Raw genomic sequence first — 25,558 nt, forward strand, 5'->3', positions numbered from 1 at the left:
ATATAGAATGTATAGAATAATATGTGTATGTGTGTCTAATGGTAGCCATCTCTTGGTCAGGGAGGGGAAAAAAAGAAATGTATATGATAACTTTATTATATATTTAAAAGGAAAAGCAAGTTGTTGCAGTTTCATGTGCAGTCATCTTTTTTATTATACTGTGTTATGGAAATACTTGTTTTATTCCATGAATTAAAAATAAAATAAACTTAAAAAAGATTCTTCCAGGAAGAGCAGGAGTGAATGGCTTTCCCTGGGGGTAGGGGAGGTGAAGAATTCTGCTCCCTGGCAGGTGGGGCAGAGGGAACTAGACTGGGATGGGAGGAGGGATTGGGAACAGGGCAGGCAACACTTTGTATCTGTCCTTCCCTTTCCTGTGGTCCCATCTGGGTGTTCTCTGGACCCTGGGGGTCTCCAGAAGGTGCCCGTCCCCAAAGGCTCCCTGTTCCTGTGCTTCCTCAGCTTGAGGGCATCTGCCTTCTCTGTCTCCCCTTATGTAGAGAGTTCTGTATGGGTCACGGAGCACTTTGTCCACCAGCAGATTGTTGGATTCTCTCTCACTAATCTGTGACGTTGGTTGGGTGGTGGTAATATTTTCCTCTTAAGGAAACTGGCTCAGAAAAAAGAAAATCATTTGTTTCAGGTCATAGGGCTAATAAGTAGCATTATTGAGCTTAGCACCTAGTACTATTGCGGGGGGGACAAATCAGGGTAAAGTGACTTGCCCTGGGTCACACAGCTAGTGTCAAGTGTCTGAGGCCAGATTTGAACTCAGATCCTCCTGACTCCAGGATGGATGCTCTATCCATTGTGCCACTTAGCTGCCTCACACCCAGTACTTTTGAAGCCTGCTGGAGAAGACATCCTGGAACTGTGGGAAAATCACTTAGTCAGAAGTCAGAAAGTCAGAGTTCGAATCTAAACTCTGCCATTTATTACTGGTGTGACATTGGGCAAGTCTTTGACCCTTTCTGGGCCTTAGTTTCCTCATATGTAAAATTAGGGGGTTGCCCCCATCCTCTAAGGCCCCTTCGAGTTCTAAGTTTGTGATCTTCTTTCAAACAAATAGCTTTCAAGTAGCTCACCTTGTGAACTCTTGAGGAAAGAAAGGGAGGGTTGACAGCCCAGGAGCAGGGGCTATTCTCTGCCTGCCTGGGATTGAGTTCCATCCCTGACCCTGGCTTGCTACAAGATCTTGGGGAAGCCATGGATTCTCCGTAGGTCTCAGTTTTTCTGTCTGTACATTGGAGACAATGCCTGCTGCCATCATCATATCATGCAGGGGAGAGGGAGTGAGGATAAAAACATATGCTGAGCTTTGGGGGGGGGGAAGGGCTGTAGAAACTCTAGAAATCTTGGACTTAACTGTAGAAACTAGTGCAAGTGGCCCCTTGGGGTGGGGAGTGGGCGTGTAGCACAGAGCCACCATCCCCCTTCCCCCCGTCCCCCCCTTCCCTCTGTCCCTGGCTGCATGTGCTGGGGGAGTGTCCGAGGGGCTTAGTGCCCTCGCTGCCCCAGGGACCCTGTCATGTTCTAACTTGGGAGGCATGACGGTGGCGTAGATGTGGCAGACTTTCCTCTCTCCGTCTGATATTTATATCTTGAAATACCCCCCTTCCCCCCTCCCCAATGGACTCAGGGGAAGGTGGTGCTGACATTTCACTGGAACCCTCTGAACTCTCCTGAACAGCTCTGTGCCTACAGCCCTGTCGCTGCTCCTCGGCTCTCTCCTGCTTGGTGGGGTGTAGGGTGTAGGGACTTCCCTGGCCTGCTGCTGTCCCCTCGAACTTAGTGATCCCCAATGAAGATTGTGCCGGGTAGGTGGGGCTGAGCTGGAGGGGTCTGAGGCCTTTTGGTAGAAGTGGTGGCAGTGATGGTGGTGGATCGGGGTTGGGGGGGAGGGGGAGTTGGGGAGGAGGCAAAGGGAGCGGCTGTCTCTTGTCTTAACTTTAGATTGGAAAGGGACATTCTTAAAGTTGACTTGGCTATTTTCACCCCAAGGACTAAGGTTATATAAAAAGACTGGCCTGCTGCTCTAAGGGAAGTCTGACATCCTGGACGTCCAGGGCCAGGCTTCTTCTTTGTTCCCTGGAAGCTCTGTGTGGCTAGCCCATCTCTGTCTGATGGGACTTGTTCGGTCTTGATCTAGGTCTGGGTTCTCTACAAGGGCAAAGAGGGAGAGAGAAATAAACCTCTGTCTTCTAATCCTCTCCTGGTTAGCAGCAGGTGGGGGCTGCTTGGGGGAGGGGAGGGGAGGGGAGGGGAGGGGAGAAGGCTGGCCTTAGATCCTAGATGCAGTGGATTGGGTTGACCCTGAGGCTGTTGGCAGATTCTAGGCTGCTGTCCAGCAGAGACTTGATGACTGGCACTTGAGGGAATTCTCTCGGGGTAGTTGGGGGGGCTGACACACTGGTGTGGTTGGGTTGCCCCCAAAGGTGTTTTTTGCTTTGATAGCTGCCTTCTTCTCACCCTACTTGGTTCCCACTTCCTATGGGAAGTACGGTCAGGGGATCTGAGATGCTTCCTCTGAGGAGGTAGCTTCAGGTGCTCTGGGTTTTGACTGGGAGAGGAAGGAAGATCCACACCCCCTCACACATCCTTTTTCCTCAGCTGATTTTGTGGTGTGACGGGACCCAGAGGACGATGGTGTAAAGAGCCTGTGTTTGAATCCTAACTGTCCTTCTTTCCCACCTTTGTGGCCTCGGGCAGATCTCTTTTCTGGGGCTCAGTTACCCCCTCTGTAAAATGAGGGCTTGGATTCAATGACTCCTAAGGAAGCCCCTCCCAGACCTAAGTCCTTTGCTCCTATAAGGACAGCACAGAGCTAAGTTCCAGTCCTAGCTTTGCCATGATTAGCTGTGTAACCTTGGACCGATCCCTCTCCCTATCTAGATCTGTTTTCCCTTCTATAAAATGAGGAGGTTGGGCTAAATAACCCCCCAGGTTCCTTCTGGCTTGAACACTGTAGGATGTTTAGGCACTGGGACTCTGTGTGCCCTGGCTTGGCCTCAGAGCTCTGTGTGTGTGTGTGGGGGGGGGGGGGGGGGCTGTGTCTACAGACACAGGCGACTGTGAGGCAGAAGCCAGAGCAGGAACAGTCCCTCCCCCACAGGGTGTGTCTCTGGGCAGGCAGGAGTTAAGACCAGGGCTAACCTTGAGTCCACTCTATATCTGCCAGAGGGACATCTGAGCCCAGACTGAGCTGAGGCAGAGAGAGGAGCTGAGAGAGGGAGGGAGGGGGAGAAAGGGAGTTATACAGCCAAGGACTGGTTGTTCAATACCCTGAACCCCCCAGAAAGTCCCAGGGGACTCCCCTTTTTCTCTCTTGGGGCAGCTGAGCAGGGGGGCCAAGGGCAGGAGAGTCCAGTGAGCAGCACCTCCATCTGCATTGCAGGCTGCTCCTGGGGGCAGAAGGGGCTGGGTCTGGCAAGTCGAGGAGGAACTTCCTCCCTGCTTGCTGGCTTCAATCAGCTGGCTCCCTCCCTCCCTCCCTCCCTCTCTCCCTCCCTTCAGAGCAGGGAGGGGGCCGGTCCTTTGCCCAGCCTCTCTACGCCAGCCCCAGGCATAGGCTCCAGCTAGCACCGGCATTGCCTGCCTAGGCTTAGCCCTCAGGGGCTGCCCACTTTCCACCCAGAGGCTCCATGGACCCCTCTGGTAATCTCTTCCCCTCCCTGGTTGTGGTGGGGCACGTTGTCACCTTAGTGGCTGTGTGGCACTGGCGGAGGTGGTGCCGACAGGCACAGGACACCCAAGGTAAGAGCGGCTGCCTCTATTGCCACTAGGACTGCTGGCAGCAGAGACCAACAGCAGTGGGGCGGGTGCTGGGAGGCGGGCCTGGGGATTGGGGGCAGAATCTTCATTGGTGAGGGCAGACTGCACCCCTCCCTCTCCTCTTCGGTCCAGCTTTCCCTTCCTCTGACCTCCCTCCCCTCCCTTTCTTAGCCTTGAGCTAAGCTAAACACAACCACATGTGTGGGAAGCTTAACCCCTCCTTTCCCTGCGAGGTGAGAGTGCAGATGCCTGGGGAATCTGGCAGGAAGTACGGGCTGTCCATAGGCCATAGGGTCCCAGGGCCAGCTTGGAGACTCTCTGGGCTTGGTGCTGGGCTGGGGCTGTCTTCTCTGGCCCTTGCTTGCTGGATTTTGTATTGGGGTTGGAAAAGTGATTCGGGCTGGGGCTGACAGTCCTAATCTGTATCTTCTGTTGAATTTTCCTGCCTGGAAGTTGCACAGTAATGACCCTGGGGCTGCCCGGAAAATCGATCAGATAGAGTCTGGGGCTGAAGGTGGGAGGACTGGTTCTGTTTAAATAGGGAAACAGATGAGTTAGGTCTGGTGCCAAGTTAGGTAAATAAATGCAGACAGCAGGCTGGTATGGGAGGGCCTACTATGAAGCTTCCTTATGGGCAATTCCTCCTTAGCCCCGGCCAGCTGCTGTCCCTGAGAGCTGTGGACTGATGCTCAGAGAGTAAGATGCCCAGAGAGTAAGAGGCCAGAGAAGAACACATCTCCGCCACTGAGGGCAGTGACTCAGGGCTGAAGCCCTTGTCTGCTCTTGACAACGGCCAGGGTTGGGCCTGGTGCTAAGATCGGCCAGAGGTGCTGTCCCAGGTATTCAGTGAGCAATGATGAGCAGAAAACCAGCCCTCTGGGTCTGCTGAGCTGGGAGGTGGCTGAGCTCAGCTGAGCTACTGCCTCTACTTTTCTCAGATGAGGCCTTTCGGCCTGGTTGCATGATCAGCTCCTCAGCCTTACTTACTACCTCCATCAGCTTGGCCCTCCCTTTGCCCTAGCCTTCTTCACTCCCATCACTGGCAGGCACAGCTGCTTTCTTGGCCTGGTCTCACGTCCCCATGTTTGTTTGTGGTACCCAAACAGCTGAGCTGGCCTTTGCCTGCTCTTTTCACAAAGTCACCCTGGTCTCATAGGGCAACCATACCAGCAGGGAGCCCCGTCCCCCATGCCCAGAGCTCCAGCCCTCCCCACCGTTGAGTTCCACTCTCTTTCTATACACTGGAGACCTCCTGGAGTATGTGAGACTGCCTTCCCAGGAATGGGGCATTTGGTTTTCTATCATATGGGAGGGATCTCTGCTGAGAAGCAACAGCGTGTCAGGTTCCTGGGGACAGGTGTGTCCTAAGAGAAAGGGCAGTGCTGTCCCTGGCCTGGAGCCCTGCCACATTTCCCCACCTCCAGCTCCTTTTTGACAGAAATTGGGCCTTCACTCTCAGCTGCCATTCTCCTTAGTTGTCTGGGAGTAGGGATGGGGTGGGGCAGGGGGTTTGACCGTCTGAAACTGCCTCTTTAGTAGGAAAAGAAAGCCACAGAACCAAGGCCACCCAGAGACCCCCTCTTCCCATGAGGTCCCAAGCCAGATAGCAAGACTTAATTTCCTTTACCAGAATCTATTTGGGGGCGGGGGGAAGAAGGGGTATTGATGGGTCATTGTTCTAACTGGGCAGATTTTAGGGTTAAGCCCAGAGACTGAACCTTGAGAAGATGACAGAGGGGTGATGGATTCAGTATAGCTCTGGTATTGGCCTTAGTTTTTAGGGGAAGGGGATTGGAAGATGGACACTGTGTCGTTAGCTGGCTGGTGGGGGGAAGTGGGACAGGAGGTTGGTTGGAGAGGATGGAGTCAGGCAAGTTTTAGAGCTGTGCCGTGGGCTTGGGTCAGGAAGATTAGGCACAGCTACTTTGGTTGGCTTTATCTAGGGGCCGGAAGAGAGGACAGGCCCATTTTTATTTGGGTCAGTGAAGGGGGCTTCAGAGGCCATTCTCCAGATCAAGCTCAAGGAGTGCTGCTCCTTGGATCAGGGAGTAAATCTGACCACACCCTTTTCTTCCCGCCTTGGCCACTTCCCTTTGTCTGTTGGCCAGCTGCTGCGTCTTTGGTCTGCATGGTCCCACATCCTACTGTTTGGGGAGAAAAGGTCTGTCCCTGCCCACCTCAACCTGTCTTCTGTTTCTCAAACAAAATCCTGGGTCAAGGCTGCCACATGAAGGGTAGGACATAGACTTGGGAAAGCCAGACTTCTCCCAGATTGTCTGCTGTTTAACGAAGCTTTATGGGCATCAGAAGAGCCTGGACAAAGCTCTTGGTCAGGGCAGAAGATGGTGTGCTTACTCATTTGGGTGCAGGGAGGGCTCAGGGTAGTGATGACAGGGAGCAGTGGAGGTCAGGGTTGCTAGGAGACATGGGACAAAAAAGCCTGAGAGAGTCATGAGCAAGGATGGTTGAATGAGGACTTGTCCATGCCTGATTGGTCCACTGTCCTCCTCTCCCAACTCCCCCACCCATCTTTCTGGCCCTGGCTGCTACCCCAGGAATCTGGTGGACCCCAAGAGGGCTCCGTGCTGCCATCTGGTGGGGTTTCTGGGTGGGAGGGTGGGGCATTGTGGTCAATTCAGAAGAATCATGTATGGGTCCTCAGGACTCTTGGAATAGTGGACCTTGGTGAGTTGAGCTAGGGGAGCATCCCTGTGGAAGAAGGAGATACCCTCAGCTGGGGAGTTGGAGCCGCCTGACTGTGTGTGGCTGTCAATCTAGGGCGTGGGATTCTTAATCATGTGTGTGTGTGTGTGTGTGTGTGTGACAACACTTTTGGCTATCAGCTGAAGCCTATGCACTCCTCAGGATGATTTTTTAAAAATTCGTAATTGAAGGAAATGCTAAATTTCAATTAGAGATTAGTGAAAATAAAGATGTGCTATTTTTCCCATCCTAGTTCCCTCATCTTCAGATCTAGGGGCTTATTGGGTGTGGTCGCCTGGACCCTTTGGGAGGCTTGGGAAAGGACACTGTGACTCAGCTCTTTGCCTAGGGACTGGCTTTTTTGATGAGTCTCCATTGGCATGTGGTGGTTTTAGTTTAGTTTTTGTTTTTTCCTGTAGAATTTTTAGCTTTCGTTAAAAAAAAAAAAGCGCCAAGCGTGCCTATCCAGCCTCACTCTCTCTAGCCTGGCTTCTCATCTCAGATTGTCTCCCGTGCCCCACCCTAACCTTCCTTCCTCTTTGGTGGTCCCTTTCCCTGCATTTGGTTGGGCTGTGCCCTCTGCTCCTCCCTTCTCGCCCCTGCTGGTCTGATTCTCCTGCCACGCCCTGTTCTCTCTTCCTAAGCCCATCTCCCCCTCTTCTGTCTTGTGGTTTCCCTGAAATCTGTGTGGGCACTGGACTGCTGTTAACTATCTCCTTCCTGCTCAGCCTGCTCCATGTCTTCCCTCTCTTTCCCAACCTCAAAGTCCTCTATTCTCTTGTCTTTAGTGGACTTCATGACAAAGAAGCGGCTATAGTTGTCACTTGCGGACCCACTCTCTATATCTCCTACTGTGCTTGTGGGGGACAATGACTCTTAAGATGCACCTCGGGGCTCATTATTCTTGCCTGCCCTTGGGAGAGTCCCAGGGTAGTTACTCATCAGTGCAAGGGAGACCCCCAAGGGGCTAGGGCCAGTGCCCAGGCAGCAGGGGCTAGTCAGCCCTGGAGTGTGTTTGGGACCTGGCGGTTGGCCACAGATCCTGGCTTCAGCCTGTGTGCAGCAACACTGCCCCTCTGCATTGTCTGATGTCCCAGGGAGTTTCCCAGGCTGTGTGGGCGGGCTGTGTCTGCAGGTCCCCCCTAAACCCCCCCGGGGACTCCCCTCTTCAGAAGAAGCCCTAGGACCCAGTTGAGTGCTGAGTTCTCAGGCCTGGGAGCCAGCTGCAGCTTGGAATCTCACAGAATCAGGCTTTGTTCTCACCCTTCTTGGGGAAGCCTGTCGCTTGGCGGTGTGGGTGTGGTCACCACCAGGGATGGGTAGGCCTCATGTGGGGGTGTGGGCAGCTTGCCCACCCTAGTGGGCCAGCTCTTGTATGCTAGGACGAGGAGGCCTCTCTGTATTGTCCTCATCCATAGCTTGTCCTTGGGATGAGACTCAGAAGGCCTGATCTAAGGTGGAGCAGGAGGGCTCCAACTTTCCCTTCCCCCTCCCTTCAAAGGGGTAGACCCAGAGGGAGCCTCCACTTCACCCTTCCCCACCCACCTCTCACCAGGGAGGGTGAGGTGGGCTGCCCCACTCTTGCTTCCCAGCTTTGATGTGGTGAGATTGCCCTTGGGATGAGGGCAGGGATGCACCCCATAAGTGCTCTGGGCAGGATTGGTTGAACTCTGGGCCTTTCTTTTCCACCCCAGTGTGCAGGGTAGGGCTGGGCAGGACAGGACAGGGCAGGGCTAGCAATGGCCAAAGGCTGGAGCAGCAGGGCCTGGCTCTTCTGGTCCGGGCAGTTTGCCTGGTTGTCTGACGGAGAGGGCGGGGAAATGAGAGGAGGGAGGGAGGGAGGGAGGAGGAGGATGTGGTGATCAGGAACAGGGCTGTCTCCCCACACGCAGCCGGGGAAGGCGCTACCCACTCTATAGACCTCTGAGCCTGGCTCCTTGGCATAGCTGAGCCCTGGGAGGGTGGGAGCCTACGGGGGTATTTGCAAGCCATGGCCGGAGCCCAGGTGCCAGGGGCTACTGTCTCGGCCTCCTATACCTTCCAAAAAGAGATCCTGCTGGATCGGTCTTGCTGGCTGGACGGGGGCTCGGAGCAGGACAGGAAAGGCTACCTGTACCAGCAGCTCTGCTGTGTAGGTGGGTGCCCAGAGAGGGGGTGGGGAGAGACGAGGGGTGGGGCAGCCTCCTCTCAAGCCATGGGGACCCTTCCTGCTGCCTTGGGACCCCCGTTCTTGGGGTATCTATAGCTCACTTGAGGACCGATCCTGGGGACACTCCTGTTTTTGCTTGGGTCCCCAGGGAGCCTATCGGGAGCTTTGGGCCAAGCATCGCCATCGGGCTGTAGGAGTTAAAGGGGCGGGTAGTGGGAGGGGCTGCAGGCCAGGCACACCTCATCTCTGCGTGTTCTCCCGGAACACACACATACCGTGGAAAATGGAAACTTTGCCCAATCCCCCTACATCTCCCGCCTTCTGCTGTTTTCCCCTGCGGTCCCCCCTTCCCCTCCCCCAGCTCTGCTCCCTGTTTCCCCTGTGACACACTAGGAGGCCCCTCTCTTTTCTGTTTGCTTGTTTCCATGGCCGTAGTTTTTGTGTACAGTACACACTAGCGATGTTAATGGGGGAGGAGGAGGGGGTTTTGGGGACTATGAGGCCAGGTTGGGGGGCGGGGGTGGCCCGGGGATTTAGAAGACTTTTTGTGGTTTCTGGCTCGGGTCCTTCAGTGCAAAGATTAATGCCTTCCCTCTTCATCACATGGTAGATGAGGTGGCCCAAGCATTTTCAGTTGAGACCAGGTGTTTCTTTGAGCCCATATGTCCATGGTCAGGCCCAGGAGCCAAGCATCTTTGATGTTCTCTGGGTAACCCTTGTGAAACATGCAGGGTAACCAGTATGTGTGTCAGTCAGAGAGGACCAAGCCGTCACTTCTGTAGAGTGTGACTCCTCTTGGGAGTAGACAGGGCTGAGGCCAAATGGTGCTTCTTAGCCAAAGGATCGGAGAGTGCTAAGCCTCCAGAGAAATTGTAGGGTTCTCCCCACATTCATTCCTTCCCTGTGGTGTTGCTCCCTCGCTGTCTCAGCTGTGGGGGCCCTAGGACAGGAGCAGAGGAGTAGAAAAAATGCCCAAAGCACAGATAAATAAATCAGGAGGAATAGTTCCTGTCCTGTCCAGTACTGTGGAACATCTCACTTGGCTTGGCTGCAGTTTTGGTGTTCATTAGGACCAAGGGACTAGGGTGTTTTTAAGGGTCCAGGATAGTCTTTGGATGAAGAAATGACTTTTGAGTTGATTCTGTCTTGTTGCCTACTGAAACCTTTGATGTGAAAAGTAGTGATTGTAGGAACCAGTTCCCCAGCTCCAATTATCCATCTTCTCTGTGATTTTGAGCACCTCTTCTCTACAGGAGTCTGGGGCTGGGGGTGGGGATGGAGAGGAGAGGAAAAACTTGGGTTAAGATTCGAGGATTACCATTGCCCCCAACTCAGATCAGCTTTCCTTTTCTCCTCATTCTGTGGTGGATAAGGTGGCTCCAAGCATTGTCTCTTTGAGTCTGGGAAAAAGCTGGGACAGCAAGCCGATCCCCCGACAAATCGGGGATCCAAAGAAGGTCCTGCCAGGCTTGAACAATGGACTAAACCTAACAAAGTAAAATTCAGTAGGAACCAGTGTTAAGTCTACCACTTGAGTTAAAAAAAATCAACTATGAGTAGAAAATGAGAAAGATAGGACTAAAAAGCAATCTGCAAGTTCAATGTGAGTCAAAAATGTGAGAAGACAGCCAAAAAAATACCCCAGTGGCGTTTCTTCTGTGGAATGGGGTGTGGGGTACAGTCTGGACCTGTGCTTTCATCTCTGGGGAGCTTTCCTGGTGTGGAAACCCCCTCCAGTGCCCTCAATCTGCAACTCATCTGTAAACTGTGGGGGATTATATATTTAGGGCGTTGCCCAGGGGCAGTTCTAAGTGACTTGCCCATGGCTACACAGTAACTATGTGACTGGGACAGTACTTGAACCCAGGGCTTCTGACTTCAAAGCTGGCCTCTTATTAACTATGCTACGATGCCTTTCTAGGTTACAGCAATGGAAGGGGCGGTCTCCTTCTGAGAGAGGCGATAATTGCACTGTTCTCTCTCCTGTTCAGACCCGTTTGGAGTATTTTGTCTGGTGCTGACAAACTAGAATGTGTCCAGAGGAAGATGACCAGGATGGAGAGGGCTGGCTAGGTGGCTCAGTAGGTAGAGCACTGGGCCTGGAGTTAGGAAGATCTGACTTCAGATATCTGATCTCACGTGCTTACTAGCTGGTTTACTGTGGACGAGTCACTTGACCTCTGTTTGCCTGTTTCCTCATCTGCAAAATGGAAGTCATATTACCTCCCAGGATTGTTGTGAGGATCAAGGGAGATAAAATGTGCCTGGCACATGGTAAGCACTGTATAGATGTTAGCTATTATTGTTTTTGTTACTTGAAACTATGACACAGGAAGATCAGTTGTAGGAACTTAAAATGTTTAGCTCAAGATGAGATGCTTGGGCAGGGCAGGGAAGAGGTGGGGAATGGAGCCTGGAATTGCATCCTCAGTCAGATATTTAAAATTTGTTGTGTGGAAGATGGAACAGATTTATTCTGTTTGGCACTTTGGTTTTTCAGTCACTTTCGGTGGTGTCCAACTCTTCGTGACCCCATTTGGATTTTTTTTGGCAAAGATATTGGAGTGGCTTGCCATTTCCTTCTCCAGCTCATTTTACAGATGAGGAGACTGAGGTAAACAGGATGAAATGACTTGCCCAGGGTCATACAGTTAGTGAGTGTCTGAGGCAGGATTTGAACTCTGGTCTTCCTGACTCCAGGCCTGGCACTCGGTCCATTGCATCACCTTGCTTAGCCCTAGTAGGGAGAATTACCACCCATGGGAAGGAGTTATAGGGAGGCAGATTTTGACTCAGGAGGAATGTCCTACAAATTAGAGCTGTCCAGAAATGCATTAGACTGTCTTGGGGGTAGGAGCCATGAATGAGTTCTGGGTGACCCGTGATGAATGTGTCATTGATGGGATTTGTGCCCTAGGAATTGGTCAGACTGGTTGACCTTTGAATCCCTTTCAATGCTGAGGTTTAGTGATTTTTTCATCCTATAATACAGACTCCCAACTCTATACTTTTTAAACTCAACCATCTGAGCTTTGTGCCTCATTTGTGTCTTGTTAGGTCTTTCTTTAATTATTTAGTAAAGTCATATTCTTTAACTTGAACATAGCTTAGTTATTTCAAAAGAAGGTTTTTTTTTTCTTTGACTTCGGGAGAGCTGGGAGAATCTAGGTACCCTTGGGGCCACGGAGGGACTGGGGGCAGCCCCCACAAAGAGCCTGACATCCCCAAGGGTGGGGGAGTCTGTGAGAGGGCGGATCTGCTAGACAATAGTCTTTTAAAAGTTTTATTGAGGCGCTTTTCTTTCTCAGTCACTTTCCTGTAACTCCCTCCCATGTCGACCCCCAACCCTCCATAGTAACAAAAAAGAACAGTCAAACAAAACAAATCAACATGTTGTGTGTGGGTGTCTAAAAATATATGTCTCATTCTCCACCAAAATAGTCTTATAGCTTATCTGCTTTCCCTCCTTGGGGGTTTCTCCCTTTTTAATAGTTTATTTTATATATATATATGTATATATATTTTAATCGTTTATTGTATATGTATATATATAATAGTTGTACCATCACCAGCACAACAAATAAGAATATATATACATATATTCTTCTTTTTAAACTTTTTTTAAATTTTAAAAATTCCGAATTTAACAAATGCCGAAAAGGAGAGAGAACATTTCCATGTACAAAAGAGAACAGAGAGTGTGAAACTGAAATCTCTATTACATACAGCTTGCTTCCTGGGGTGTTTCTTTCTAGAGCATGGGGGTACTCTTCTTTCTCTAGGCCTTTTCTATAGATGGGTCCTAGCATAAGGCAGAGAATGTAGAATGGGGGAAAGGAATGGGAGCTCATTCAAGTTCTGGTACCTGGGATGGCTTCTGGTGAAGAAATGCCCTTTTAGGTTTGGGAATAGTGTCTTCAATTGAATTAGAAGCCTCGTCACCCAAAGGGTTTGATCCCCTTCATAGGATCGTAGATTTAGAGCTGGAAGGAACCTTAGAAACCATGGAGTCTGACTCCTTTATTTTGCAGATGAGGAAACCGAGGCTGAGAGAAAGAGATTTAAACTTGCTCAGAGCCACCCAGCTACTAAGTGTTGGGGGCAGAATTTGAACTCTGATCTTCCTAACTCAGAGTTCCAGGCTCTCCCAACTGAGGACACAACTCTTTGTGGGGAGTGTATGTGAGAGGTAGGAGGTAGGGCATTTGGAAGCATAAAATGAGGCCCTCTAGCTACATGATAGCTCTAAATTCTAAGAGTTTTCTTAATGAAAAGATCAATTTGGGCTCAACTTAAAGAGAATCTTTGTAACAATGAGAGCTCTCTGGAAATGGGATAGACAGCCTGGGGAGGCATTCCCCCCTTGCCCCCTATCCCCAACACACGGCTGGAGGTCTTCTAGTAATGTCTGCATGACGACTTTCCATTGTCAGGGATACTATAGAGTGAATTCCTGCTCATTCAAGGGTTGAATCTGAGGGCCTCCAAGTTTCTCTCCAACTCCCGGACTCTGTGATCTCAAAGTCTGTCTTCCCCACGTAGCACACAGCCTAAACATGCTGGACTGGATGTTGGGACTTTTTTTCCTTTAGGTCATTGGAAACACATTGGAGGAATTTAGAAACTTTACTAAGTAATTAAAGGGGAAATGACATTAAAACGAAATAACGTTCTTAAGGCTAGGATTTCCAGGTTACAGTGGTGAGCTTCTCTCCTGACCAAAGAACTGGCCAAAAGTCCACCCACTTTAATTCTTTCCCAGTTCCTTCCTATGAGGAGCAGAGGGCAGGCTCAATTCTTTCCTGGCATGTAAGGGCAAGGATAAATTTATATTCTGATTTGTGGGACCCCCTCTCCCTTTTGGCTAGGATAAATAGGGAAGAGAGAAAGAGGGGAACCCCTAGTTTGTTGGATTTAAAAAAAATTTTAATAAAGATTCCTGAGTACCCAAAACTAGGCCAGATCATGTGGGAGGTGGGGTGATACTAAGTGAGTGGTGCCATCTTTGCTTGGTAGGGACTTACCATCTCCAGCATGTTAGGAGACATATCAGTAATTTGAGTACCAGGTAATGGCAGTGCCTGGGAGGGGTTCTGAGGAGAGAAAGATCAATCCATGCTGGGGTGGGGTTGGTCTGAGAAGCTGATTAAGGAGGGAAAATTTGAGTTGGGTCTTTAAGGATGTTTGAGGAGGGGTGGTGGTGAAAAGTCTTACGATGGAGCCATTGTGGATAGTTAGATGAGCCTTTGTTTTTTGACCAGTGACATGAGCAAGCATCGAGGTTTAGTGGGGCTTGGGGTTGGGAAGACTTGGATTTAGATCCAGCTTCTTATAGCAACCATGTGCTCCTGGGCAAATTTTGAAACCTCTCTGTGCCTCTGTTAACTCCTCAGAACTTAAATTTACTAAATCCCATATGGATAGGTTGCTGTTTGGTTGGTAGAGGGAATTCCCTACTCTGAGGAAATCACAGCTGCTTATTCCCCTAAATAAAAGTGTTTGCAGAGAGGCATCACAGCATAGCATAGTAGCTGAAGGCCTGGCCTTACAAGATCAGGAGTATCTGAGTTGAGTCGGGCCTCAGACACATGCTAGCAGTGTGATATGGGGTGAGCCATTTAACTTTTCTGTGCTCCAAGAAACTCTGAAGATTGTACATCTGCATTGGTGGAGATAGTTTCTCCTCTCTGTAGCTCCCCATGTGAACTGAATTTTCAATAAGCACGTTACTGTACCATTCTGCTAAGGATGGCCCAAGAGGCCCCTGAGAACAGGGTAGGCATATCATAGAGACTGTGTCAGAGAGCAAATAATCTTCGCAAAGCAGCTTGGGAAGAGCCAGGGAAGAAAGTTAGGGGATGGAGAGGGAGGGGGTGATGCCGTAGAGGGAATCTGACCCCTTCTTGCTCTATCTGATGGCTGCTTCTGTTGAGGGGTGGGGCTGGTTTTTGTGGAAGTTGATCTCTTGTCCCTAAGTGGGGCATGAGGATGATGAAAGGCCTGGGAAACGGGCTTTCTGCTCTGAAGTCCCTGATATTCCAGAGTTCATCCCTTGCACCACTGGCCTGGTTTAGCCTGCCCTCCAACAGGTGACTGCCCAGTCTGAGAGCCTGCCAAGGTGTTCCAGGGGCTCTACGTCCTGGCCTTCTCCCCTGCTTCTTCTCCCTTCCCTTCCCCTCTTCAGGTTTCTCATGTAATGGCAGAACACGGAAGTCATCCAAGTCTCGTCTCATGCCTCTGTTTCCCTGTCTGTGACGTCCTCCTTCCCTTATCCCCTGTCCCCCTCTCTCATCTGCCTTCCTTTCTAGCTTCTGCTTTGAAGAGAGGATGCCTCTTCTCCATCCCTTCTTCTGTCCCTTCTTTCCTTCTCTCTCCTATGCCTCCTTAGGGCTTTGGACTCATGTGCTGTTACCTGCTGTCACCTGTGGGGCTCTGGTGCCCCCCTCTGGTTGATCCTCGTAATAGCTGGAACCGAGCCTCCTCCAGAGATCAGGTTCTACTCAGAGGCAGTTTGGTACAGTGGCCCTGGGCTGTGGAGTCAGAGGACCTGAGTTCAAATCCTACTTCTGATGCCTATTACTTGTTGTGACTTTGGGCAAGTCTCTTCTCTCGGGGACTCACTTTTCTCATTTGTAAAATGAGGGGTGGGGGTGGGGGTGGTTAGTTTGGAACCCGTGACTTCTCAGGCTCCTTCCAGTTCCAGATCTATGAGATGCCAACCTGCCAGTCCTGAAAAGGTCACAATTGGGGGGTTAGCTCTATGGTCATGACTGGGGGGGGTAGCTTTCTGGCCCCCTTCTTGTTTTGGGGGAATGGAGGAGAGTCCTGGGCTTGAATCTCTGGAGCTTTAGCAGGGGTGGGATGGAAGTGGATCTATTTCTGGGTCTGGTGACACCCGGGTACATCATGCAGCCCCACAGCTGGCTCTCATCACTCCAGATGTGCCAGGGAATGGAAAATACTTGTGGTTCTGAGGCGGCTGCATTCTTTTCTGTGGCTGGCTCCATGCAGGGCTTGGGGATTGGGGGTAGAGCAGAGGCTCTATATACTATATTCCTGGATGCCAAAGCTGGCTAGCTTGGGGTTTCAGGCCTTGAAGCTGCAGCCAAGATTCCCCGAGCACCCATTCTCCCCCTGGAGATTGCATCCTTTCCTCTTCCCCTGTTTTGCCTTTGACCTTCCCTAGCCCAGGACTGGGCTGCCAGCTCTCTCTTGAAGCCTCTGCTGTCTGGAGTCCTGGTCAGCACAAAACGTCCCTGCCCAGGTTGGAGGCTGGCAGGAACCTCGTCAGGGCTTCCATCTCTATGCCTTTGTTCTTTTGCTGTGTTATGGCCTGTTATCTGGAAAAGCCCCACCCAAAAAGCAAACACAGCCCCTCCAGCCCCTCCTCTCAGCTCACAGGTGTGGCTTCCTTCCCTACTGACTCACTGGTACTTCCCCTTGGACCCCCTCCTCTCTGTATATAGCTCTTCCCCCTCCTCCCCCCTCCCCACTGGGCTCTGACTCACTGGCACTCTGCCCTGGCTGGCTCATCTCCTACCCCTTCTCCTGGGCCCCTCCGAATCTGATTCTGCATCTGCCTAGGGAAGCCCTCTGTGAGTCACCACTGCCCTCCCCCAAGCCACATTTTCTCCCCCTGGCTCTTCTTGCCTTTAGCCTCTGACACTCTTTGTGGTAGCAGGGCCTGGCAGCTCAATGGGTAGAGAAGGGAGCAGTATGAGGCATTCTGCTGGAGGGACTGACTCAAGGCAGAGACCTGAACCCTGTATGTTTGGGCCCAGAAATCAGTTGGGGAGGAAAAGAGGGAAGGGTCCTTGACCCTCAGGAAGTACCCTAGGGCTACCTCATCCCCAGCCTCCAGTTGCTACCTGGGGTATGTGGAGGGGGTGGAGAATGGAGGAATGGGTGTCTCCCCAGGTGCTATATGACTCGCCATATAGCTATGTAGCATAGGCTCCTGCAGCCCATCTGGGTGGAAAGGGGAAAGGTCTTTGAACCCAGGCAGAGCTAGGGCAAAGGACCACAGACACAAATACATTCTTAGAGCTGAATGAAATAGAAGTTCTGCCCTGAAGTGGGGAGAGAGACCTAGCCTTGGTCTTTTCTTGGGGTTCTTAATATCATCTGGAGCTGAGTACCAGGGGAGGAACTCTTAGTTTACTTCCCTATTGCCTCAGGGATCATGGCATTTAACCTGCCACATTCCCCTCAGTAGGCCCTGGGGTGGGAATTCTGACCCATGGCTAAGGACTGGGACTTAGGTACTTGCCATCTGAGAGAGAGAGGCATTTTTTGCCTTTAAGTTCTGTTCCCCAAATGTATGCACTTGAGAATCAAGGAAGGTTTGGGGCACTTGGCTGATTTTAGGTGGCATTACTACATATGTGCCTTGGGCAAGTCATCCATTCTGGGCCTCAGTTTGTTCATCTGTAAAATGAGGTGGTTGAACTAGGGTATAGGTTCCCAAAGTGGGCCATTCTACCCCTGGGGGGAGCTGGAACAATTGGGGATGGGTGGGGGTGAGTGGGGGCATAGTAATTTGAAATGATGCAAATTTTTTAAAAAGTTAAATGGTTAAAGAAAGTAGATTTCCAGAGGGGTGCTGAGTAATTTTTTTTTGAAAAGTGGGCAGTAGGGCAAATAAGTTGGGGAGCCTTTGGACTAGATGAAGAACTCTGAGATTCTATTCAGCTCTGTCTCCAAACCTTACCTCTCTGTGCATGTTACAACTTTCCCAGAAGAATGTAAACTTCTTGAGATCAGGGATTGTTTAATTTTCTCCTTCCTTCCTTCCTTCCTTCCTTCCTTCCTTCCTTCCTTCCTTCCTTCCTTCCTTTCTCTTTCTTTCTTTCTTTCTTTCTTTCTTTCTTTCTTTCTTTCTTTCTTTCTTTCTTTCTTTCTTTCTTTCTTTCTTTCTTTTTCTTTTTCACCATCACCAAGTACAATGACTTGCATGTAGGAGGTGCTTTGAGGTTGAGTTGAAAGAGGATAGAGTCACCTAGTATAGACAGATGCCATGGAGAATAAGGGACAGAGCTGGGAGCTTTTCTGGCCGGAAAGTTAAGACAGCAAGAATTGGGGAGAGGAATCAGAAGAAACCTGAGTGTCTGCAGGTAGTATTAGTAATAGTAACAACAACAACAACAATAGTTTTAAGGTTTTCAAAGATTAGGTTTTTCAAGGTTGAGGTTTTCTTGACTGCTGGACACAGAAGCCTGGGCTGGCCCATTCACCTTTCACCTTGGTAACCTCTTCCTCTAAGAGCAGCACAGATATTTTACAGATATTTACAGATATTTTTACAGACATTTTATCCTCACAACCACCCTGGGAGGTAGGTCCTCTTATGACCCCCATTTTACATATAAAGAAACTGAGTCAGAGGTTAAGAGACTTGCCCAGGGTCACATTAATGGTAAGTGTCTGAGGCCAGATTTTGAACTTGAGTTTTCTTGAATTCAGGTCCAGCACTCCAGAGAAGGGACTCTTAGAGTAGGGAGGGACAGCCACTTTCAGTAGAACAAAAATAATTCATTTTAAATAATGGGGAGGGAGGTTTGTCGGCAACAAGGGATAGGAGCTGAGAACTGACTTTGCCTTCTGTAAGATACCAGGACCTGAAATGGAGGCAGGGTGGAATGTAGGGTTTTGTATTGATTTTCTGTCTCTGTCAAATAAGGATTCAGCCAGGCAGCTTTTACAGAGCAACTGCTTTGTAAAAAAGCCTGGCTCTGATAGAGACAGGGCAAGAGGACCTAATTTTGGTGCCCTTGGACAGCTCTTGGCCTAGTTGTATATGAGGATCTAGGCCTGGCTAGAGTTGCGGATCTCAGTTAAAGAGCAGTAAGAGATAAGACTGCTTAGGTAGGATGGGACCAAATGGAGACAGGACCTTGAAGGTTAGGACATGAACAATTGGACATGATTCTGTAGGATTTACCTCCAGGGCATTGCTGAGCAGAGGTCTATGTGAGCAGGGATAGCATTCAGGCAGAGATGTAACTTCTTTAAAAAGATGGTATGGCCTTGGTGGAAGGAATTACGGGCCCAGTCTGGTGAAGAGAAACTAGTGAGGATGCTATTGTAATAACTTAGCCATGTGTGAAGGAATAATAATAAATCAGCTCATATTTGTCCAGCCATTTAAATCTTACAAAACCGTTTTGCTGAATTTTTTCCTCAAAACAGCTCTGTGAGATGGTTGCAATTATAATCACCTCTGTTTTACAGATGAGGCAATTGAGGCTTAGAGAATTAGGTGATTTGCCTAGTGTCAAAGATGGAATTTGCACCTAGGACTTTGCTGACTCCCTACTGCAGTGTTTGGTCCATTAACCCTAACTGCCACCCTCAGTGCCTTTTCCACATCCTCACAGAGCTTTGCTTTTTAGGGACTTTCAGTTCTGAAATAACTGTTGGGCCTGAATTCAGACCTGGAGTAGGACCTATAGACCTCCAGCCTCCCTTGTGACTCATTGTGGTGCTGTTCCTAAGCATTTACTCCGTAAGCATTTACTCACCCTGTACTTAGACTTTATCAAGTTTTAGTATTGGGTAATGAGGGGTGGTATAAATGGTTATAGACTTGGGAGCTTGAACGACGTGATGGGGGCCCCAAGGAGGCATAGAAATGGGACCAGTTCCAAAGCCAGAGGCTGTGTCTGGCTCTTCTGGTCCTTGTCTAGTTTGGGGCTGCCCCTCCCTGGTGAATTCTGGTACTATTGAAGGAGAGAGGACCGTCCTGGTGTTGGGGCTTCTCTGGTCCAGTTCAATAAATACGAAGGGGCTTACAGATCAGATGGCTGCCAGGAAAGAGGAGTGTGTTGTAGGGGTCCCCGCCTTCTCCCCTAGACCCTGCTTGCAGGATCATGGGGCCTCCCCTCATCCCTGGACACTGATGGCTGGGCTTTGGACAGGAGAAGAAATGGTTAATGCTTGCCATCTCTGCCTGCCTGCCCTCCCGTGCTGTGGCTTGGCTTTCCTCGCCTGGGCTGTGGTAGTGGTTAGGAAACTATATGGTGGTTTCCTGTTTCTGGCTAGCAAGCAGTGCCTTACAATGTGCAGACCCGGGAGAGAGGAGTTCCCGCCTCCTGGGGACCTGCCCCGCCCCACCCCACCCAACCCAGCCAGGGCCCAGCCCGGGGGCACACCTAGTCCTGGGAGCAGCCCCATACCTCTGGGTGGGAGGGAGGCAGGGGGCTGGGCCAGGCTAGGGAGAAAGAGGAGGAGCAGGCAGCAGCAGGGCCAGCAGCCCCACTGGTGGTAGCAGCGGCAGCAGCTCTGGGAGTGTAGCTGGAGCCTGGGGAGTGGCCACACTAACTTCTGTACTTTAGAGTGTTAGGGCAGGCAGAGGAAGTGCCTGCTGTTGCTTCGCAGCCCAGCCCAGTGCCCTCTGCCAGCCTCCTTCCTCCCTTCGTCAGTGGGATCTCGGTGGGTCGGTCGGGTTGGAGCCCTACAGACCAGGCCAGGCCAGGCCAGACGTCCCGTCCAGAGCCTGCCTCCCTCGGCTCCCCTGGGCAAGGGGACCATGTCGCGGCAGAGACTGAAGAGCCAGGAGCCCCAGAACCCTGTACAGAAGAGAACCAATTCTGAGGACAACCTCTACCTGGCTGTCCTCAGGGCTTCAGAGGGCAAGAAAGGTAGTGAGACCAACTCCCTCTTCCCTGAGGGGGAGACTGGGGCTGGCTGGCTGGCTGCAGGTAGAGGGAGGGAGGCGGGAAAAGGAACTGAGCTTTGGGGCTGCCCCAGGTGAGATCTTCGTCTAGGGGACCACTTGGCTTTGGGAAGTTGTCTGGGAGGCTAGAAATGATGATGCAGCTCTGGTGGTGAACTTCCTAAAACATCTGGGGGCTCTGAAACTAAGGAGACTCGAGGGAGGTGTCCGGAGAGCTGAGCCACTCACAGTGGTGTGCCTGGCCAATGCAGGGTACTGACGCTCTGGAGAGATGGGAGCCTTGTAGATTCTGTGGAGCCGGGGGGCCCCTTGGAGCTGAGCAGGCAAGGGGTAAAGCTGCTGAATTGTGGTCAGTGGCTGGCTGAAGGCCCTGGGCTGCCCATTTGGAATAGGCTCAGAGGAAGCCTGGGACAGTGCCACTAGAAAGTCCCAGGGTTCAATAGAAGTGGTGGGTATGTTTGCCTCCCTCACCTTGGCCAGGTGTGTGTGTATGGGGGAAGGGGATCCTGAGAACCTACTTGGCCTGAGGCCAGCACTTCATAACTGGGCAGGTGGGCCACCAGAGGTCCTGGTATAGGGAGATGGGGCCAGCAGGGCTAGGGGAAGCCAGACATGGATAGTTGGGGGGAGGTGTTTCCTGGCTTAAGCAGGTGAAGGTGGACACTGTTGATTTCACTAGGGGAAGGCACTAGGCCCTCCCTCCTGTGCCACCCACCCCTCTTCCATCTCTCCCAGGAGGGGCCAAGCTTTGGGGCCTGGCTCTACCCTCCTCACTAAGCCGATTTGGGACTCTTTGGAGCCTTTCTTCACTGACCCTTGCTATTATCCGAGGCAGTGTGTGGATATGCCTGTTGTGGTGGGAATAAGATAGAAGGGAGAAGGAGTAAAAGCTTATGGGTGGGTTGCTCACTGGGGAATGTGGGTGGGGAAAAGGGGAGGTCCTCACTCTGGAATTGGACTCCTCCCCCCTGCCCTGCTGCAGGCCTGACTTAGCCCCTCTTCCCTGCTGGAACCTGGACCTTCACCTCCTCCCCCTTCTTTCTTCTCTTACTACCCAGAGTGAGGGAGCTGGCAGTCTGGTGTGTGGTGTCTGATTGTCCTGTCTCAGGTGCTGGGTGTGTGTGTGTGGGGTGGGGTGGGGGAACAGTGATTCCTTTTGTTGTTTGGGGGGGGTGAGTGGGAAGTTGAAGCCCAGAGAGGCCAAAGGTGCTAGCCTAGTCAGCCCAGGTGCTCCAGCCTGGCAGGAAGGCTCCTTCCTAGGCCCAGGCCATACTCAGAGCACGGAAGGGCCCAAGGCTGGGCACCAGGCATGGCATGAAGGGGAAGCCTGGCTGGGAGGGGCCATCCTAAGCCTGGCTTGTTGTGGGGGTGGGAGACGGGCCAGGACATGCTCCGTGGGCTCTGGGGTGTGGCTGCCAGCGGAAGGGATGGGATGGGACCCTTCCCATCCTGGGGAGGAGAGACAATAGGGGAATTGAGCAGGAGGCGCCTGGCTCTCCTTGGCTCCCCTGTCTTCTTCTCCTCATTCCGTTTCCTGGGAGATCACCTGCCTGACCTGCCTGGGTTTGGGAAGCCTGGGAGAATTTGATCCTCATTTCTCTCTTCCCCGTCTACTCCATCCCTAACCCCCTTAGAACTGGATCTGAGTCTGGGCCCAGACTTGTTCCTCCTCCTGACCCATTAGGTCTGGTCTTTTAAAGGGGGATGGGGAGGCCTAGGCTGCAACCTGGCTTTCCAAGAGATGGAGGGAGTAGAGAAGGGTCCTTCACAAGGAGACATCCCTGGGAATTTTTGTGCCCAAGAGTTTCTCCTGGTTATGGTTTATGGGATTAGGGCCTGTGGATAGATTCTTCAGAAGCTAGAGTATTGCTGCATTACTGAGGCACTACCATTGGCCCTGGTCCCAGCAAATGGGTCCACCACTGTCTAATAGCTGTACAATTTTGGACAAGTCACTTTACCTCGCCGAGCCTCAATTTCTTCATCTGTAAAGTGGGAATAGTGAAGCTTTATCTCTCTCTTAGGATTTTATAAGGATCAAATGTATATGAAAGTATCTTTTGGCCATAAAGAGTGAGAAAGATGGGAACTGCTACTGTTAGTTGTCATTCTTGGCCCCTGGTGGTCAATGGAATAGATGGGAGCAGCTCCTTTGGCTCAGATGGCCCATTGGGATTCCCCCGTCCTCACTCCCCTTCCCTGGATTACCCACTTCCTATGATTCCCTCAGTCAGAGTGTGAGTGAGTCATACTGCCTCAGGGCTATCTCTCTGGCTAGAATGATCACCCCTTCTGTCCTCCCCAGCCTCAGACTAACCTTGACCTTTCTCTCCAACCAGATGAGCGGGACCGGGTGCAGAAGAAAACCTTCACCAAGTGGGTCAACAAGCATCTCATCAAGGTATGGAGGGGCGAGGGCAGTCTAGGGTTCTGGGTGGCTCCCTGGCCTCTAGCTGCTTGGCTGAGTGGGGGAGGAAGAGGAGAGAAGCAGAAGCCCCAGGAGCCAAGCAGGGGGGTGGGGACGGGGTTGGGGAGCCTGTGGCCCCAGGCTGGCTCAGTCCTGGGCTGCTCTGCTGACCTTGCCAGGCATCTTCTGGGCCGTTCATGGCCATGCCCTGCATCTTGCAAGTCTGTTCATTTTCCTTCATCTATCTGAAATATTACTCTTTTCTGTCTTCCTTCCTTCCATTGTTCCTGCTCCTTCCCTTTCTTTCTCTCTGTTCCTGCCCACTGTCTCTCTCCTTCTTCCCTCCCTCCTGGTTGGTTCCTTGTAGCACTGGAGAGCAGAGGTAGGTAGTTGACTTGCTGCCTTGGGGGTGGAGGGGGTTGGCATCCTACCTTGTACTTTCCTTGCTCTTTCCCTCTCTTCCCCTGTTTGGCAGGACCGCTCATCCTACCCAGGCGATGAGTGCTGTGCCATCCCATTCTCCACAGCCCAGCCTGCCCTGGGGAGGGGAAGGAGGGGTAGGTCTTAATGGTTCAGTGGCCTTGGGCCTCAGGGCCCTCCCCCTTCTATCCTTGGCTTCAGGACCCTGCCTTGGGTTCTTTAGTTGCTTGGACATGTGGGTGTTTGCCACCCCTCTGCCGCCAGTCATACTTAGCACACCTGGCTGACTGTCAGACTTCTTCCCATAGGCGCAGCGACACATCAGTGACCTATATGAAGACCTCCGAGATGGCCACAACCTCATCTCCCTCCTGGAAGTGCTTTCAGGGGATAGCCTGGTATGTGACCCCAGGGCCTTGGGGGACTGCCTGCTTTGCTCGCTTGCTTTCCCCTGGGTGACGGCTTTTCCTTTTGGGACCCCTCCCTCTGGCCTGGCTCATCCTCCCTAGCCCTCACTCCTGAACGTCCCAGCCAGCTTCCCCTTGTCCCACGGTGTTCTTCCTTCCTTGTTCCAGGAAGATGTTTCTTCTCCTGGCAGTAGTTGGGAACCAGGGCTCCCCTCTGGCCCTGTCTGTCCCAGAAAGATTCTGGGATCTTGCTTCCCTCCCAGGGAAGCCCCAGCCAGGTGTCCATGTCCTGCTTGCCTTCAGGACTAAGGCTGTTCTGGTCTGCCCGGCTTCTGGGTCCTCGGTACAGTCATGACCTTAAGGGTCTCCCCCCAGAGCTGGGGTCCATCCCACTTGCTTGTTTGTCCTGCCCTGCCAGAACCTATTGTCCAACAACCTTTGGCCTGGCCCCTTGACATGCTATGGACTCCTGCAGCCCTCCCTTGATCTGTGAGTTGTCCTCATGGGTCCTCTAAGTTACTTGCCTGCTCTTCTTTCCCCTCCCCTCTCCTTCCCCTTAGGGCTGGGAACCCTGGCCCTCCTGCCTGGGCTGACCTAGCCAGGCCCTAACATATTAACCTCATTGTACACTCTGCTTTGACTTCTCTGCGGCTTTGGACTCTGACCCCTGACCTCTGCCCTTTACCCTTTGCCTACTGCCCGCCCCGCTCCGGCCGGGCAGCCGAGGGAACGTGACGTAATCAGGAACTTGCGCCTGGTGAGTGATTCTGTCCTGTTTGCCCTCGGCGGGGCGGCCCGAGTGTGACATGTCCCAGGACATGTGGCTCTGCCATTGGCTGCTGCGGCCATGATGTCAGCCTGACCCCCCCAGGGGGGGATGTATGCGGGATTTTTGCGGGAGAGCAGCTGAAGAAGATTGTCTATAAATGACATCATGCCCCAAGCAGCCAATCATAGCTGTGCTACTACCTCTGCTAACTAACAGCTGGCATGGGTGTGTGGCCTTGATAGGTTGTGTGTGCATGCAGCTGGATGACGTGTATACAGGGACGCTAGGGTCTTGGGTTCCCCTTTCACTTGCCTTAGGTTCCAGAGGGTGCCTGACTAGAGGCAGTGGGTAGAGTTACCAATTTTACTTTGATATGAGAAAAATCTTGCTAATAGTTAGAGCTATTCAAAAGTGGAATGGATTGCTTTAAGAGATAGTGCCCATCACCAGTGGTCTTCAAGCAGAGGCTAAAAGACTTTCAGGGAGGTGGTAAAGGGAGTTCTTGCTCGGGGAGAGGCAAGAATGTCTTCTGAGTGTCCAGGGTTCTGGGATTGGGTACATTACCATGGATAGCAGCCTGGGAGGAGATGAGGGGGACAGGGATGGGAGGAAGGGGAAAGGTTCCTAGAACTCCTCGGTGCTGTTCAGTATCCTTACTCAGCACTTGCAGTGTGGTCATCCCTGTTCTAGAGAAGCGAGGGGCAGGGGTGGGGGTGAAGAGGAGAGTTGGAAGGCCCTGCTCCTCAGGGAACTCCCATATAGTCTGTTTGAGGAGACAGGGCTGCCATGTGGTAATGGTGAGCACCACGGGAAAGGATTAGAGACCAAGCTCCCACCAGAGGCCCTGGCCTCCTAACTCTCCTTGACTTAATGGGTAGGTATGGCCCAGGCTGGCTCCTAGGCCTCTACCTAACAGGGTTTCAGGGCTCCATTCCAGAAAGGACTGTATTTCTACAGTGGGGGTTGAGCTCAGGCTTGTGGGTATTTGTTAGAGACCTTAGCCGTCAGGGCCTGTTGGTGGGAGAGAAGGAGGGCCCTGGGACCTTGGGTCATGGGTCATGCTCTAGTCCTTGTTGCTGAGAAGGAAGCAAAGTCCAGTTGTCTTTGGGGGATTGGAGGAGGGGCTACTCAGCCAGACTAGGGTTTCCTTGCTATTGTTTCCTTACAAACCCCTTCCTTCCCTCAGCCTAAGACCAACACAAGCAGCAGGATTTCCCGGGGAAACTCTGTGCCTTTCCCTTGACTAGGTAGAGTCTGG

The 25,558-nt window shown here is 51.8% G+C and overlaps 1 protein-coding gene across 7 annotated transcripts in view; it reads left to right on the forward strand.

Annotated features, from left to right (window-relative positions):
* PLEC (plectin) overlaps nt 1-25,558 on the forward strand; it is a 112,544-nt gene that overhangs the window by 42,177 nt on the left and 44,809 nt on the right. For 4 of the 7 annotated variants that reach the window (XM_027857743.1, XM_027857747.1, XM_027857742.1 and 1 more), the window contains exons 2-3: nt 22,637-22,698; nt 23,433-23,522. In XM_027857743.1, the coding sequence (XP_027713544.1) occupies nt 22,637-22,698; nt 23,433-23,522 (152 nt within the window). Of the gene's footprint in view, nt 1-3,544; nt 3,754-8,449; nt 8,610-19,897; nt 20,263-22,636; nt 22,699-23,432; nt 23,523-25,558 lie in introns of those variants that run through there. The other 3 variants (XM_027857746.1, XM_027857744.1, XM_027857745.1) reach the window with 3 other exon arrangements.

Source organism: Vombatus ursinus, unplaced genomic scaffold (assembly GCF_900497805.2).
Source record: "Vombatus ursinus unplaced genomic scaffold, bare-nosed wombat genome assembly UNPS02012319.1, whole genome shotgun sequence".
NCBI classification, from domain to species: domain Eukaryota; kingdom Metazoa; phylum Chordata; class Mammalia; order Diprotodontia; family Vombatidae; genus Vombatus; species Vombatus ursinus.